Source organism: Nipponia nippon, unplaced genomic scaffold, assembly GCF_047370975.1.
Source record: "Nipponia nippon isolate SJK-2023a ecotype South Korea unplaced genomic scaffold, ASM4737097v1 scaffold_29, whole genome shotgun sequence".
NCBI classification, from domain to species: Eukaryota; Metazoa; Chordata; class Aves; order Pelecaniformes; family Threskiornithidae; genus Nipponia; species Nipponia nippon.
The window spans coordinates 5,976,488-5,992,846 of record NW_028262346.1 but is presented as its reverse complement, the minus strand read 5'-3'; the positions used below and the strand labels follow the sequence as shown (position 1 = coordinate 5,992,846).

Below are 16,359 nucleotides of genomic sequence, written 5' to 3'. Positions count from 1 at the left end.
GAAACACTAAACTAGCATTATAAAGGATTTCCTATAAACAAAATTACGGTCACAAATTTTGGACTTGGACCACATTTGAAACAAAGGGCCCTTTGTCTCCCTCTTTTTAATATATTATTTTATCTATGTTAACATACACATTTTTATTTTTTTATAGATATATATAAACAGACACACACGTATACACTCATGCAAAAATGAATGTATATATTAATTTGAGGTCCACTTGCAATCTCTTTTTTTTTTTAGATTGCAGAACTCCTAACAAGAGCAAACTTTAATCGTTCTGTGCACTACATCCCTTGAAAATAAATATCCAGGCCAACTTCAAAAGCCCTTAATTGGAAGCACATGTGTGGTGTTACAAATTTCTGGCTGAGGCGGCTGAGTTGTAATTTAATGTTATGATCTGCCATAAATATTATCCATAATGAGCAGACTTCGTGTTATACTTCTGTATGTCAGATAACTGCAATATTTTTTGTCTGCTTTTGTTAAATCACTGAACCTTAAGTTAGAAAGAAAGGAAGAAAGAATGAACCAGTTTTCCCACCAGGGACCTGAACATTTTTGTCCTCCTAGCTGTAAAGAGGGCTATTGATTTTATTCTGTTTTCTTTGTTATAGTTCAAAAATGTGGTAAACAGATAATAACTTGGAGATGATGGGGGAAGGGGAATAATAAAGATTGGAGGTTAGTGAGATGACTGGTTGTTTTGAACATCTTTCTGATAGCAGATTCCTGGAATATGTCCTCTGTTCCTTCCCCCCAAAAACCCCTCACAGATTGTTTCTACATGAAAATCTAAACCATTTCTGCCTGTGTTATACCTGACCCAAGGGGCAGTTGTCTATCATACTGTAGAAAGTTGAGGGTAGAGGATAAAACTTTGTATGTTAATTTTAGGCACTGTTTGCGAATTGGTTTTGCAGCCTTGGCATAGACTGTGTATGAACATATATACATGTGTGTGTGGAAGGAGGGGGTAACAAACCAGCCGGTAAATTTACAGTGCAAATATACAGCTGTAAGGATTATGCACTGGTTTCCTAAATGTGTGTGAAACGATACAGAAATAGCGTGGGGCCATGGAACAAGTCCACAGACTCATGACTCATGTATAAAGAGGCAGTGCGGTTTTGGACTTCAACCAACCGAGCAGGCTGCATGTTTTTTTCCTTGCAGAGTGGCCTGGGACCCCACCCCATACCTTTTTAGAATTACAAGCCTGATCTGGTATCTGAGCATTGCCTTGGCAGGCTTTCCACTCAGCCACAGCCACATCTTTTAATCTGAGTGCAATGTGCAGGAGTGCTGCTCTCTCCTGGGCTATCTCTCCCAGACAGACGATGTTGCATGTCCTCAGCCTACGCTCCCTCCAGCAGCCTGAGCATCTCCTGCATCTTCTCCCACTCAAACAAGCCTTTTGGTTGGAACCACTTTTATGCTAGATCCAAAAAAACTACTGCAAGGATGAGCAAAAGTCTCTGTCAAGGAGCCCAGGGTGTGGACGTGTCTCGTTTATTGACTGCAGAGGCTCAACATAAAATGTGGCTCCTGCAGCTACATGCTGACAGAGTGATTCAAAGCAGGGAAGCGGTGAGCAAAGACATAACGGTTTCAAGCTGCAGGCACTATAGGGCCAGATATAAAGCAAATAGATGACTGGGAACAGCATGCTCGGTGGGCATGATAGTAAGTGGTCAGATAGCAGTGTGACATTGGTCCCTGTCTATTTAGCTTTTGTCAGACTCTCCGGCTGCTGCCAGTGCTGCTGGGAAGACACTGGGGTGTCTGGGATGGTATCTCCTCCAGGAGATGTCAAGCTCTCATAAGAACAACAGTCAATTCTTGTGGCAGCAGGAGGAGCTGCAAATTCTGTTCTTTAGGGTTTCCCTCACAAGATATTCTGTCTCAGCTCTACCCCTCATTTCTGGGATGCCTATATGCAGTTTTTGTCTATGCTACTGCAAGCCTTGAACTGCATCACATCCTGTCAGATCACATATCTCATATCAGATACAGCAAACTGCAAGCCAGGTTCATTCCCGCTACTAACTCCCCTCAGACCAGCTGAGTTATGTGGAGAAGAATTTGGCCACCTCCTTTCCTTCTTTAGGTACTGCAGAACAGAAGCAAGGCTGTAAACCTTCGAGGTGACAGGGTATCTCCAGAAAGGTTTGCCAAGTTACTTTATAAACTTCAGTTACATAGGAGAGAAGATAAAAGCTATAATGTTGCCCATCAGTTCCCATGATGGATATGTTGCTCAATCTCTGACTCTGTTGGATGTCTCCAACCAAACCTTTCATTAAAGTCATGGAAATAAAATACCTCTACTTTCCCCCTCCGCTTCCATCTCTAGTTTCTGGAACCAGAATTGCCAAGATACGGAGAGGCTGTTGTCAAGATATTTCTACCAGAGGTGATGGAAATGCCCATTTCTTTGTGACTGCCAACATCAATTTGGAGGCTGGGAGGGTTCAGATAATGCCTGGAGACTTGCAGAGATGTGAGTGCGTCTCTGAATGCAATCAGCACTCAGAGTCATCTCCAGTAATGCTTATAGAGGCACATCCAGTAGTTTGGGCCACTTACCAAACCAACCTTAAACCAAATACACCACTGGAGAAAAGTTTCCAAGTACTTATTTCATAATGATATTTAACACTTCACACGTTCCTTCCAAACAGGGATCAAGAAGTTATTTAAAAATATGAATCATTTCAGTGTTTCAGACTGACTCTGTGAAGTCCCCACTGCCACCCCACCTCCAGCTGACCACTGAGCCATAGGTGACTTCCCCAGCATGGGCTGATGTGACATAACACTGCTGGAAGTTGAACCTCTCTCCCTTGTGTCCTTATTTGCTATCAATTATTTGTGTGAGTGCAGGTCCAGGTAAGATGGGAATTATCTGACACATCCCCCTAAATGGGAGCTTAGAAAAGCTACATGTGAAAGATGGTAGGACAGACATAAAGTGAGAAAGTGCTTTTTCAGCCAAGATCAAATGCTGGTAGTGAGTTTGAGCCAAATGAGAGCTCAGATTTCATGTGGCCTGGCCTAGTGCTCCCTGCCCTGCATGAGGCTGCTCTTCTGCACATCTCGTGTCCTGGACCAGCTCTTCCAGAGCTAGAAATCCTGATGTCCAAGAAGAGCAAGCCATGGAGGTACCAGATGTACAAGGTCTGTGGGACCTGCCAGCTATGCTGTGGTGAACATACTGTTCCCCGAGAAAGAGCACTGAAGTGTGGTTGCACTTTGGATGAGGCTAAGCTGAAGAGGTGAAGAGAACCTTGTGGCAGGTTGTCCGATGCCTATCAGCAGCTCCTTCACTATCTAGCTCTGCCCTTCCCCATGTACACCCTCCACTTAGAACAGGGGTGACAAAAAAGAGCTTCACAATTTGACATTTTACTGATTTGTGATTAGTGTCCCTTGGCCCACAAAGGCCTTTTACAATGAAGAGAGGGAAAAATATAACCCCAAACAGCAGGGGAGAGAAACAAATTGAATCCATTGCTCATCTCCCAGACTTCCTAGCTCTGTTAGCTTGCTCTTCACCATCCTTCTTTCATGGCTCACTGTGTCAGGTTTTTCTTGAATTCTTCATTCACTTAGCCCAGTCTGATGAATGAGGAGTATTGTACACCAGCCACACAAATAACTGGCTACTTGCTCTTTCATCTTCATTTCTTCACTTCTCTATAGTTTATCCTGATTGCCTCCACTGACTTAGTAGGCTTTGTGTCAGAATTGAAACCAGACCATCTGGTAATGATGGTAATGATGGTCATTCTTCCTTTAGGTTGGCTTGTATTCAACTTTTCTTAGCTGAAGTACAGGTTTCTGTTACAATCTGAAGAAGAATCTCCATTTAAACGTGGTAGAGTACAGCTTTGTCTGATCAGTTGTCCTGAACCCACAGAGATTAGTCATGCCCCTCAATCTGCTAAACTATAGCCTTGTCATGGGTCACCTGTGTTCATGTACAAGGCTGAGCAATGTGCTGAAGACAGATGGAAGAGATTTCCTGCCCCAAAGCACTCATTTTTTAGGACGTCAATAGGTGGAGCTGAAAGAACAACGCAGAGCACACAAGTGAATATATATATGGGTTGGTTTGCTTTTTTTGGTGTATCAGGAAGGGATTGCGCTTGTGAAATGACAGAAGTGTACCTGTATAGTTAAGGGAGGGCATGAAGGACACACGACTGCTGCGGAGAAAGATGAAGGACCGTTAGAAAAGGAATGGAAGACATAGAAATTTTCATCAGAGACAAAATATCTTTTCTCTGTCTATAGGCCTCTCCACAGTATCTTCTGCATTTGATTCAACTTTACACATGGAGCATCAAAAAAGACACTACTTTTCTTGGTAAATCACCTACAGAATTAATTTTAGCATACAGTTTTGCATACCTAGCTTAGACTAGACAATCATTCAAGTGCTTTGTTGTAGCGTTCGTTACATATCAAGGTTATACCGGCGGATCTCCAGCCGACCCGGGCTGGGGAAGGAACAGTCAGCACACACAGTGTGGGTGTTCAGCTTCAATGTTTATTGCGCAGTAGTTTACCTTTATACTCCCAGCAGTAGGCGTGTCATGTTATAAGGGGCGGAGACAAGGAAGGGTCAACCCTTAACTCTTTCCGTACAGCGCGTGATCTTCCGGTCGCCAGCCCTTATCTTTACTACATTTCCCCCTCCCTTAGCTCCAGTAGCTCTGGATCTCGCTGGGGAAGCTGCGCGTAAAATAATCGATATGTGGTAAGACTTCTTAATATACGACTCATAGAATGCATAATTAAGCGTAACAGACAGGGTAATAGCACAACAAGGTCAAGAACAAGTAACAAGACTATGAGCCCGGTTATTAAAAGTTTGGGCGTTATTAACATTCCAGTTTTGTAAGCCTGGGATAGTGGAGCTCTGGTTTGACTTGTGGCAGCAACTGTCCTCCTTATCTCTAGTGAAGTAGGGGGTGAACAATAGACAGGTAGAGGCTTGTCCAATAGCCGGCATATACAGACATGCATCCGTTAGGTTCATGGATTTTGCCCAATCCAGCCAGTAGTTCATCGCGGCTCCCTCATTGCTCCCCCACACCATCAGGATGCATAGGGAAATGGTAACCTGTCAAGATAAGACTCAATAAATTGATTAATGTTTATACGGTCGAATATTTAGACTGGGTACCCATTCTAGCGTCCCTTTCTCGGTTTGCACACACGCATACCCACGTCCCAGGCAACGGAGGGAATACGGGCCCCTCCATTCACGGGTTTGCAGGTCCCGTACTTGAACCAAAGGGTAAGGCCCTTCGTTCTCATCGAGCCGGAAATGTGCCTGGGTTGCAGTCTGGGTTTTATAGGTGTTCCCTCAAATGGTATGATTTAAGGTAATTAGTGCCGTTGTCAACAGACGCTGTGCCCAAAATAAGGGAGGGTCAAGGGGAGGGGGAACCCCTGTTCCTGGGCTTATATTTTCCCCCTCCCTAAGTCGGTCGAGTAACCCTTTTAATGTGCGATGCGCGCGTTCTACAATGCTTTGGCCCGTACTGTTGTAGGGAATGCCATGAGTCAACTGAATATCCCAGCGCACACAAAAGTCCTTTGTCTTCTTGCTGACATATGCCGCTCCATTATCTGTTTTAATTTTTTGTGGGATGCCAAGTTGCGCCATACAGTCCTGCCAATGTAAAATAACTGCGAGAGCATTTTGTTTAGCATGCATAGTGGCTAAAATAACTCCACTGCAGGTATCAACTGACATGCAGATACTTACGTGGATTAAAGGGTTCATAAATCGTAACATCAGACTGCCATATTTGGTTGGGCTGCAACCCTCGAGGGTTTACCCCTGCCTCCCAGAGGGGACCTTTGGAACACACAGGATAAGCAACAATCACAGAGCGAGCATCTTGCAAAGTAATACCAGTTCGCTTTCCCACTGCCCCAGGGGTAAGGGGTCCCTCTGGTAGCTCAGGTATCACTGGCAGTGCCGGGGGAGCCCTACCACCCCCCCTAGATGTCGTCAGCCGTGACGCCGGTTCTCCTTGTTCCTCAGATCTTTTCCTGCGCTCTGCTCTCTGTGTGTCCAGCACCCGTCGATCACTGGGATGCAACGGGGCGTCCTCAGAAGGTGATGGTGTCTTGCCCTCCTTTTCTCCTTCCCGCCATCTTCCTTCACGTAGTTCGCAATACCGCTGGGATCCCACATTGGCCCCCGGGACCCAATCCAGCAACCTATCAGTCAGCTCCCTTTCCACACATTGTTGCAACTCGCCCCAGGGGTATTGAGGAGGTGGCGAATCCGCTGGTGCAGAAGGTGCCGAAGGTTCCGTGGGTGGCTGCTCTAGACTCCCCACTCGTAACGGGAACACCTTTCCCGACTCCTTTGTTCCTGCTGTGCCATAGCCTCCCTGCGCCTCCCCTTCCTCCATTGGCTCAGCCCCCAGTAACGACGGCCCCGTCTGTGCCCCACAGGCCACCCCTTCAACTCGAGTTCACACTGGAGTTCCAGCCTGTCCAGTACAGCAGTACAGAAAAACAGCAGAGATGCCCTGGCCATCTGCCAGCCCAGGCACATAGCCATTGCTGTTATCAAAATGTTCCCAGGCACAGCAGAGTAAGATGATAAGCAGTTCAGCAGTACAGCAAGCAGTGAAAGCAAAAAGCAGCCACTAACGAGCATTAGACTCTAATATACAGTAAGGCAAGCAAGCCCCGTGGCAAGCACAGAAACCTACCGATTAATAGCTAAACAGCAATATCTGCTATAACTTCGATCTAGCACATTCCAATTAAATCTGTCGTTATCTCGAACCCTTTGTACCCTATATTGGGCTCCAAAAAAAACTGTCGTGGTTTAACCCCAGCTAGCAACTAAGCACCACATAGCCGCTTGCTCACTCCCCCCCGGTGGGATGGGGGAGAGAATCGGAAGAGTAAAAGTGAGAAAACTCATGGGTTGAGATAAAGACAGTTTAATGGGTAAAGCAAAAGCCGCGCGCGCAAGCAAAGCAAAGCAAGGAATTCATTCACTACTTCCCATAGGCAAGCAGGTGTTCAGCCATCCTCAGGAAAGCAGGGCTCCATCACACGTAACGGTTACTTGGGAAGACAAATGCCATCACTCTGAACGTCCCCCCCTTCCTTCTTCTTCCCCCAGCTTTATATTGCTGAGCATGATGTCATATGGTACGGAATAGCCCTTTGGCCAGTCTGGGTCATCCCCCCGTGGCTGTGCTCCCTCCCAGCCAGCCTGTGTCCCCTCCTAGACTAAACCCGTTGGCTTTTCGTTCCCAGGAACTTCATGCCCCATCAGCGCGCTACGTGCGGCAAGCCAGCACCGCTTTGCCGCAAACCCCTTCTTGAGCACCGTTTCTTCTGTTCCCCAGGCACGAAGCCGGTCACTGGCTCCTCCAACATTGCTTATGATCGCTTCTGTCAGCTCGTTGCGTATTTTCCCCCAATTTGGGGTGTCCAAAAACTTCTGTGGGAGCGCCGAGCACTCCCCGGCGTAGCATCCATTGGATGCAGTCGCCCGTGGGCCTTTTCCTTATTGCCCCATCCTCGCCCACCTCCGTCGCTACCGATTTTAGTACCTTTACGAGGTCTGCGAGCTCCGTCGCTGCTGCCTGCAGCCGATCACGTCGGGGTCACCACTATGTAGCGTTCGTTACATATCAAGGTTATACCGGCGGATCTCCAGCCGACCCGGGCTGGGGAAGGAACAGTCAGCACACACAGTGTGGGTGTTCAGCTTCAATGTTTATTGCGCAGTAGTTTACCTTTATACTCCCAGCAGTAGGCGTGTCATGTTATAAGGGGCGGAGACAAGGGAGGGTCAACCTTTAACTCTTTCTGTACAGCGCGTGATCTTCCGGTCGCCAGCCCTTATCTTTACTACACTTTGTGCATCAGAGGTGTCCACCTTGAGATGATCTAGATCTCAGTTAAGGCAGGTCGGGTACACTTAAACTGTCCCTCTGTCTAAATAAATCACTTTGTGAAAGAAGCCTTAGTATTCCATGTAAATAAGGATTCTCATGCCATGGTTTGCTTAGTCCGCTAATCAAAACATGTAGCACTGAGCACTTCCCATTTAGTACAGCTTATGAAAATCAAGCATCATTATTGCTGTCTGATACATTATGACCAGCAGCCATATAATGGGCAAAATGTTCCTGGGTTGGAACAAGTGCAATTTATGATTCTAAATTATTATGTATAAAGAAGGAAAAGCGCAGCTGATATTCAATTTAATGTATTGAAAACAGTAAAGAATATGTTTTAATTAATAAGCCAAATGCACATGGCATGGAATCCGTAAAGAGAGCCCACAGAGCTCTGCAGCACTCTCATACTTACTGGGAAGTGAAATGGCAAAGCTACTCTCTCTAGAGGGAGTGAATCTGCATTCACGTGCAGACCAGAATTCACCTGCTTTGGTTGTCTCTGCTTTATCACCAGAGTTAGTGGATTATGCCCTTCAGACCCACCAGTGATACAAAAGACATCGGATGTTTTTATGCACCTCAGTGTTTGGACTTCCAATTTGCCAATTTGGAAGTTTCACGAGGAAGATAGCTAACATATTCCAAAAATTAGGACCTTTGATCAAACAGTTTTAAGAAAGGGCAATTAAGAATTGTTAAAAAGACGTTAAAAACATCATAAGCATTGCCTCTGTGCTGCAGCATTGGAAGGAGTGAATAGGAAAAAAGCAGGACATCTTCAACAGCTGTGAAGTTCAAGTCCCAAGATGACCTTCAAAATCAAAACCGCATGGTTGACATTTCCCATAAGAGTTTGGAAACATACTGAAGATATCTACTAAAGGATCTATTTCTTGTGAGGGTTCTTAAAAAGACCTGAAATAGAAATGCAGTAGCATGAACAATTATTAAAGTTACTATTGGGACTGGAACTTTTATTCTAGCTCAAAATGCTCGTTGAAGAAATTTTTGGCACCTGGCATTAACCATGTTTGCTAGAAGCACGAAAGTGAATCACCTTGGAAGATCTGAGTAAAATTTCCATGGCTGCCAGCATGCAAGGGCAAATGAAATATATTTCTGAATTATAATAAATTCTTAACTTGATTTTTAGCTCATGACAACTAGCTCAAAATCAGCCAATACTTACAATTTGTAATTTCAGTTGAATCTTCTTAACTTTTTGATATTTTGTTATTTGAAAGAAAGGGAGGAGGCTGGGTTACAGTATTATATTATTTATATTCACATTAGCACTCAGAGTCCCTGATCAACACCACACTTCATTAGGCATGGCCTATCCCCTAAAAATCCACAAGCCAGGTGTGACCATTATTACCCATAAACTGGGATCTCTGGGGCCATATGCACCTCCACAGGGCCTGACTGTACAAGGTGAAGCCTTTCTCCTGAAAGGCTGTGTTTTAGACCATTCACAGTGTCAGTGGTGAAGGGAATAGCCTTGATGGCCATGGCCTGTTCAACATTTTAGAGATTAAACCACGTTAATAGAGGGGCCCAGGCAGAAGCTATACCACCACTGGCAATTTAATCTGTGAGTATGCACAACCCTGGTTACTCCAAGTAGCAATTGCAGTGAGGATGTGGTAACAGCCAAGCCACCACTGGTGCCCTGGGTGGCTTTTTACTTAGAGTATAGCTCTTATACCACTCCATCTTCATGTATATCCTGCAATGAACTAAATAGGTTGCCATTTGGAGAAGCAATTGCTCCTTACAACATCTTGAAAGTGACCCTTGGGAGTGTCTGAACTACAGGGTGGACTGAGTGGCTTACTATAGCCTGGATGTGTGCACAGCGCTGCAAAGACATGGCGAGGATCTCCCACCTGGTGTGCTGCCAGGGTGTCCTCCAACACATCTGCATAGTTGGTTGTGCTTTCCCTGCGCAATTGAGCAACTACTTTGAAAGGCAGCTGGCAAGCAACTGTGCTTTCTCTGCAAAGTAGGTGAGTTTCCAGCTTGAGTGAAAGTGTCTGGCCTTGGAGAGAGGTAACCAGCATACTTTCATGGACAGAAAGGAGCGCACACACACACAGGGAGCCTGAACTCACTAGGGGAATGTGGGGTGATCTTATCCTCTTGCAATTGCAGAGTAGAGCCTGTCTACTTCAGCCTGCAGTGTGCTGGAAAATGGAGATGGCTCCTGCCATCCTGGTCACATCTTCCTAAAACAAGGAGATACATGAGCCTGAAATCCTGGAGGGCCACAGAGCAAGAATGATCTCTAAGTATAAAGTGATGTATGTATATGGCAACATACCAACACCTCGTCTAGGTGTAAAAGAGCTGTGATTAGCCCCAAGGGCCCATGGTGTAAATGACCCAGTCACTGGAACCATTGTGGGCACTGATGGTGTGGTGGGTCTGTCCTCAGGTGGTGATCAGAAGGTAGGTCCTTTCTGCTGGGCTTGTAAAAGATCTTTCAGAGTCAACACAAAGCCAGAAACCTTGATGGCTCTCCCTGTGCTCCTACAAGACACCCAGACCACACTCAGAGGAGCTCTGAGTTGTAGCTGACCCACACACTCACCACTTGTATTTCAACACAATGAAGCAGAGAAATGCTTGTGTAAGGAGTTTGTTTGCATACATGGTCCAGAAGAACCACCAGCCTGAAAAGTCTCTAAAAGGCTTGTTTTGCTGTCGACAGTGTCATCGAATGATGAGTACTGGAAACTACAGTGTTAATGGAAGAAGTGGCATTTTTGCTAATACCTTCAACAGAAGATGTCAGTGGGAACAAGTTGTTCCATGAGCAGCAGAATTAATGAAACCATGTTTCCTGTAGATGTGTGTTTCGGGCTTGAACTTTCTTGTCAAAAAAGAGTGCCAACTTAAGCTTTTTCCACAGCTGTGGTATGAATAATGGTCTCTCCCCAGCACAGATTCTCCAGTGTCTGATAAAGGGTAACTGGAGCCTGTCTTATTTTGGCTGGTGCAAGTAATCAAGTCCCTGTCTTCCCCCAGGCTGTAAATTTTCATGAAACCTGTATAATTCTAACAAATTTTGTTGAAACAGGTTCAAAAGTTGTTAGGGGACACAAAGAGATGAGCTGATACACACATAACTTGGATTGTGTAAGTCCTTATTTTCTTTGGAAATCAAGACAGAAATATTCTCTGCAGGGAGATTTTAATGCAGAAAATGGCTATTTATGGAAATCTTTACACTGTTTTCTATCTTATAAAGAGATGCAACTTGGCTTCTCTCCTCTGTGTGATTTATGACCTATAGGGGAAGGAGTGTTTAAAAGTAACCTGCCAAAGATTTTCAACAATTGTCCCTTTTCCTCTTACAAGTTTTCTAGATTCTTGTTGTGTTTCTTTTTGGTGAACAAAAGCTCACCGAAAGGTTTTTTACATTTTCACTTCTAGTATTTTGCTGCTTTTTCTTGCTGAGACTTTTACTGAAGAATCTTTGAGCTGTTTCACAAAGACCGTGCGAATCAATTCAAGTGCCAGTATTTAAATTTTAACACAGGTTTTCTGAAGACTAAAATTTAAGCACTGATGTCAAATAAATGATTAACAAAAGTTCCCCTTTCTGTTACTCTGCTTTTTCTTATCTTACTCTTCCTCATTTTAGTAGACTGTCTCTCATTGAACAGTCCTTCAGCCTAGACACAACATATATTCCCAAAGTGAAAATAAAAAATAAGGTCTTAAAAAAAAAGTTTTCTTTACACTAAAGAAAGAAAGAAGGAAACACCAATGATACAAGCTCTTTTTCACTCTCAGGTCCTCTTTCGTACCTGGAGGAATGGTGGAGGGCTTTGAATATATCAGCCCAAGACAAAGTCTAGTCAAAGCCTAGTGAGATTTGTTTTCCTGTTTTTTTCTTGTCTACACTAATTTAAGACTCGGAAGTGATGGGTAACACTACTGTTGTGATCTTAAACAGGTCATTCTTCCTAGGAACAGGACCTCAGATCTCCATGTGTCCTAGGTGCATTGCAAATCCCAACACTACTCATTATTTCTGCTTTTTTGTTTTTCACAGACAGTTTAACCAGTTCTTGTTGTGGCCGATGCCAGTGACAAGGGGAATATTTACAATATTGAAATCAAAGGAGACAGCACAAGGCAGTGCTAACAGTACTCCATCACTTTAACCTTATTTTTAAGGGGAAGATGTAACTGCAGCCTTAAAGGTCACTCATCACGATAGGAATATTTACCTCTTCGAAAGCCTTTGTGTTGCGACTGTAGTTCAGGGAAACAAACCTTGTTTTTTTGCATAATTCACAATTCTTTGATATCCAGCTTGAACATAGCTGGTTCAAACAGAACACTGGTTATCTGATGTGGACAGCAGTGCACGGTGCTATTTCACAGCCTTTTTCACCCACTGTTTCTCATGGTGTCTGTGCACATGGAGAATTCTCAATTATCAGAAAAAGGGCTGACCTCATGCTGATCGGTAGCACACATTCATCAACACTTGCTTGTCCCCAATGTTGTTCCTTAAACTTCTAGGGTTTTTTTGTTTATTTGATTTTCTCTCTATTCTGTAGTATGTTTTGCACTTGCTACGTTATCTCTCAAAAAACTACAGCGTTGCACCAACCTCTCATTGACTTCTTTTTTTCACACATCCTGTATTCTTTGGTTCATGATTGATTTTACATGGCAATTCAGCAGGACAGCTCACTGCAGCAGAGAGACCTGTAGGTACCCACTGCTCTGGTATCTCACTGTATGTTTTCAATGGTCTTCAGGCTATGAGCCTAAAATTAGAGGATGACCTCCATCAATCCCTAAGCCCTTCCAAAGACCAAAGTCAACTGAGTGTCCCAGGCCACCATTATCAGGAGAGGGACAAAGGCAGGGCAGGAGAGCTGGGCATCAGTTGGGGATCAAAGAGCTCTGGGAAGTGTGGGAGATGCAGGCAGGAACTGCAGCTTGGAGTTGCCACCTTATACTGAAATTTTCCAAGGTGCAAAGGCTGCAGGGCCGTATCTATTTTTTGTCCCTGTCTTTCATTCTCCTCCAGCCCCCTTGCAGCAATAACCTGCCCCAAGTGACTGCCTCCTTTGCCTGTGCTGAGAGCTGGCCTGGGCTGCACCATCTGGCCCTGGGCTGTTTCCACTCCCCTCTGCTCTAGCTGCTGAAACCCTGGCAACAGCTCACGGTGGAGTGATGGGAGCCTGACAGAGGGAATGTGAATAGCTCGCTGTTGATTGACAGCCTCTCCATAGCGTAATCTGTCAGATTCATTATCTGTGCTTCAGAAATCCCTGGAGATCCCATCACCATTTCACAGGGTGCCATAGAAACATATAATGAAGATCCAGCCCCCTTTCTCCAAGAGATGGCAATCTATTTCTAAGATAAGGGGCAGTATGGAATCAGCTTGTGGACAGCAGTGAGGAAAGAAAAAGACCTTTAAGATCTGGGAAATACACAGATGCCACAAAGTCTGGCTGTTTCCCTTTTGTTAATGGCATTAGAGTTTCCTTGGAGTCCTCTGAAAGCGACGGTCTCCAGAAGTGGACCATCAGCCTGAGTCTTGTCCCCTAACTGGGTGGGTGTACTCCAGCCACAAAGTAACAGAGAGCATCATATTGGATGAAGACCCAGAAATTTGGGTTCCAGTGCTTGAACCTGCAGATGTTCATACTGTTGATATAACGATAAGACTAAGATTTTTTATTATTATTAATATTTCCCAAGCACCTGTCAAAGTGAATTTGGGGAAAGGGACTTTTAAGTAGTGTTTACGTGAGGAATGATTACTCATGGAAAATTCCTTCTCTGAACTTTTCCAATTTCATTAACAAAGGAATGTTTATAAAGCAAAGCCCCGCTCGACACACTGACATTTCTGACTTTGGAGTTGCTCTTGTAGCAGTTGAAATTGAGGTCATGCATCAGTTTGAGAGCACATATTACATCTGGGTGGAACAAGGACCTGCCTGTGGCAATCGTGAGAGAAAATATTCCTCATGTAGCAATGGGGCAAGTACTGAGAATATGAATGAAGGCATCTGAGACAGCTTGGTGAAAGCAATTTCTTGCTTAGAATATTGGCTAAAGTCATTATTAGATGGGCAGAATAAATAATTAATTTTATCTTGGGCAAATATTTGCAATCTCTAAAAGAGAGCTGAATGTCATATTGCTTGCTGTTACTAGTACCTATTCAATGTCCGCTTTGAGACAGAGGTTTGTCTTGCAGAGAAAAGATTCCTGACAGACTTTCCAGCCTAAAATTGGATCCTCATTAAAGCTAGGATAATGTAATCTTTTGTTTGTTTGTTTGGGTTTTTTTTGGGGGGTTGTTTTTGTTTTACCACTTCTGTTTGGCAGTGTTGTTTCTACCAATTCTGAAACCCCCTATTGTCTCTTCTTCTTACTGATTTATCCAAGGTCCGCCTTGTTCCAGAACCCAGCTAGCCATAAGGACAGTCCTATGCCATTCATGGTCACAGGCTGTCAGTTTTTAAGGGGTAGGCTGAAGGTTTTCTATTGTAAGGCACCACATGCTACTGTTGGAACTGATCACTGATTTGAACTTTCATATCATCTTTCACTGAGGGATGATGAGAACATTTTGCAAAAATAAGTACTCTTATCCCCATTTTGCCATCAGAAAATGGAGGGTTGGAGAGTTATCTGAGGCCACATGCTGATGGAGTCAAACCCAGAAACTCTTCTTGGTGCTGCCGAGGAGGACAGCATCTCTGCAGCACTGCCCACTGCTGTGCTGCATTGCACAGCACCGGTGCAAAGCTCCGTCGGATCTTGGAGGTGGCATGGCAGAAATAAGGTATTTCTCAATATTCTTAATTTCTCAGTCTAGGATTACCAGCTATTTCTAGTCTCTGCTAGTGACCAGCAGCTAAAACTCATGTCTTCCACAGCATATTCAAACCTAACAAAACCTGGAGAACTATGGGCAATTTTGACTGAGATTTGGTATGGAACACACAGTACCTGTGATTTCTAGTGGAAGGGACTCACAATTAGGGAAACTTGTGACAGTTGTGAGTAAGAACAATGCAGGAATGCTTTCTGTGCTTGTAGAAAAAGGCAGGCATGGATCTGTTAGCAAGAAAATCAGACAAATAGGGCTGCAGGGAAAGAAAATTTCTCAATGTCACCTTCCTAAGAGAAACTTCTCAGAAGACCCCAAATATAGCTTCCCTGATGCTAATACTATGCAGACAGGAAGCTTGTGCTATGTCACCGAGGTACTCAGCAGTTAGGAGGTGTATATTTTAGAAGATCACATGAGGAATTAAGCACAAAGGTGCCATTTAATGATACATTTATGCACTTGCTTTTTTTTTAAAGCAGACTCTGCTGAGCATTTACTCCTTTGAGTTAATGACAATAATTACATGAAAATCCATTCGGGCTTCTCAAGACGCTGAATTTGCAAACTGGCAATACAAATACTTTAATACTCATTTAAATGCACTGTGATTGCACTTGATTCTAAGTAGTGGTGTTTTAAAAACCATGCCATTTGTAAATACGAGATCTCCCCCTTTCCTCCCTCTCCACTCTAACATCAGTCCTTAGCAATGTACAGTGTATCTGGTTGATGTCAGTCTTTATAAATGATTCTGCTGAAAGAGCTGACCATAAAGAATAACATTTTCCATTAGAAATCAATATATTTCCATGCCACAGGTCCTTATGTAAGAGCAATAGAATGGTCTATATTGTCTGTCTGTCAGCAGTTGCATACCTGATTTGAGGTTTACCTAGGTCCTACAAAGTCCTGAGAAAATTGCAGTTTTGATGCCTGCCATCGATTAGTAATATTTATATAGTCATTCATTTGCATGTTCACAAGTGACACCTGCAATATGGCTAGCTGTCAGGCAGGGTCACAACATGAAAGAAAGGAAATGACCTTTCCTTATTGAAGGAAAGGACCCAATATTTGCTGCCTTTCCTTCAGCACTCAGTTTTCCAAAGAGATTTCAAATGGCACTCTGGTGGTTTTGTGTAGGATGGGCATGGCTTTCTGCAGTCATGTGGAAACCCAGAGCAGACGAAACTGAGTCATTAAGCCCAGTTACCACTACTGCAGGTCCCAAGTCACATCACTGCTCAGAAGCTCACCGAGTATCATGTTAAAAGTAGCTTGAGTTTTTCCCCTCTCCGCCCTTTTGCCATGATAGACATCCTAGGACCTAATTTCTCTTGTGCATAGGAATGCTCTCCTTATTTCCAGACTAAGTACAGTCTGTGAGGCTTTAAACTCCTCCTTTATTTTGGCAATATTGTTCTTTACCTTATATTACTTTTCTGTGTACCTGGTTCTTATGAATGGGGAGAACTGTTTTATTCCGTATTTTCAAGTAACAATTTTGTG

General features: G+C 44.0%; 2 protein-coding genes across 6 annotated transcripts in view; both read right to left on the bottom strand.

Moving 5' to 3' along the window:
- LOC104021079 (urea transporter 2) overlaps positions 1 to 16,359 on the bottom strand; it is a 345,395-nt gene that overhangs the window by 31,610 nt on the left and 297,426 nt on the right. The window lies entirely within an intron of this gene.
- On the bottom strand, positions 4,551 to 7,907 carry LOC148054956 (uncharacterized). 5 transcript variants are annotated; one of them, XM_087763721.1, is made up of 4 exons: positions 7,614 to 7,860; positions 5,792 to 6,530; positions 5,566 to 5,712; positions 4,551 to 5,140 (listed from the first exon to the last, which is right to left on the bottom strand). In XM_087763721.1, the coding sequence occupies exons 2-4, from the start codon at positions 6,447 to 6,449 to the stop codon at positions 5,097 to 5,099; spliced, it is 849 nt and encodes a 282-aa protein (XP_087619847.1). In that variant the 5' UTR covers positions 6,450 to 6,530; positions 7,614 to 7,860; the 3' UTR covers positions 4,551 to 5,096. The 5 variants fall into 5 exon arrangements, 2 of the variants coding, with proteins under 2 accessions (XP_087619847.1, XP_087619846.1); XR_015706143.1 differs by having other exon boundaries at positions 4,551 to 5,712; positions 5,792 to 5,884; positions 7,614 to 7,875; XM_087763720.1 differs by having other exon boundaries at positions 4,551 to 5,712.

What these genes read in the sequence shown, in the direction of transcription:
- LOC148054956 (XM_087763720.1), bottom strand. Translation starts at nt 6,449, where the DNA reads ATGGAGGAAGGGGAGGCGCAGGGAGGCTATGGCACAGCAGGAACAAAG. An exon ending in TTATGAACCCTTTAATCCAC is followed by an intron (nt 5,713 to 5,791) that starts GTAAGTATCTGC and finishes ATGCTCTCGCAG; the next exon opens with TTATTTTACATTGGCAGGAC.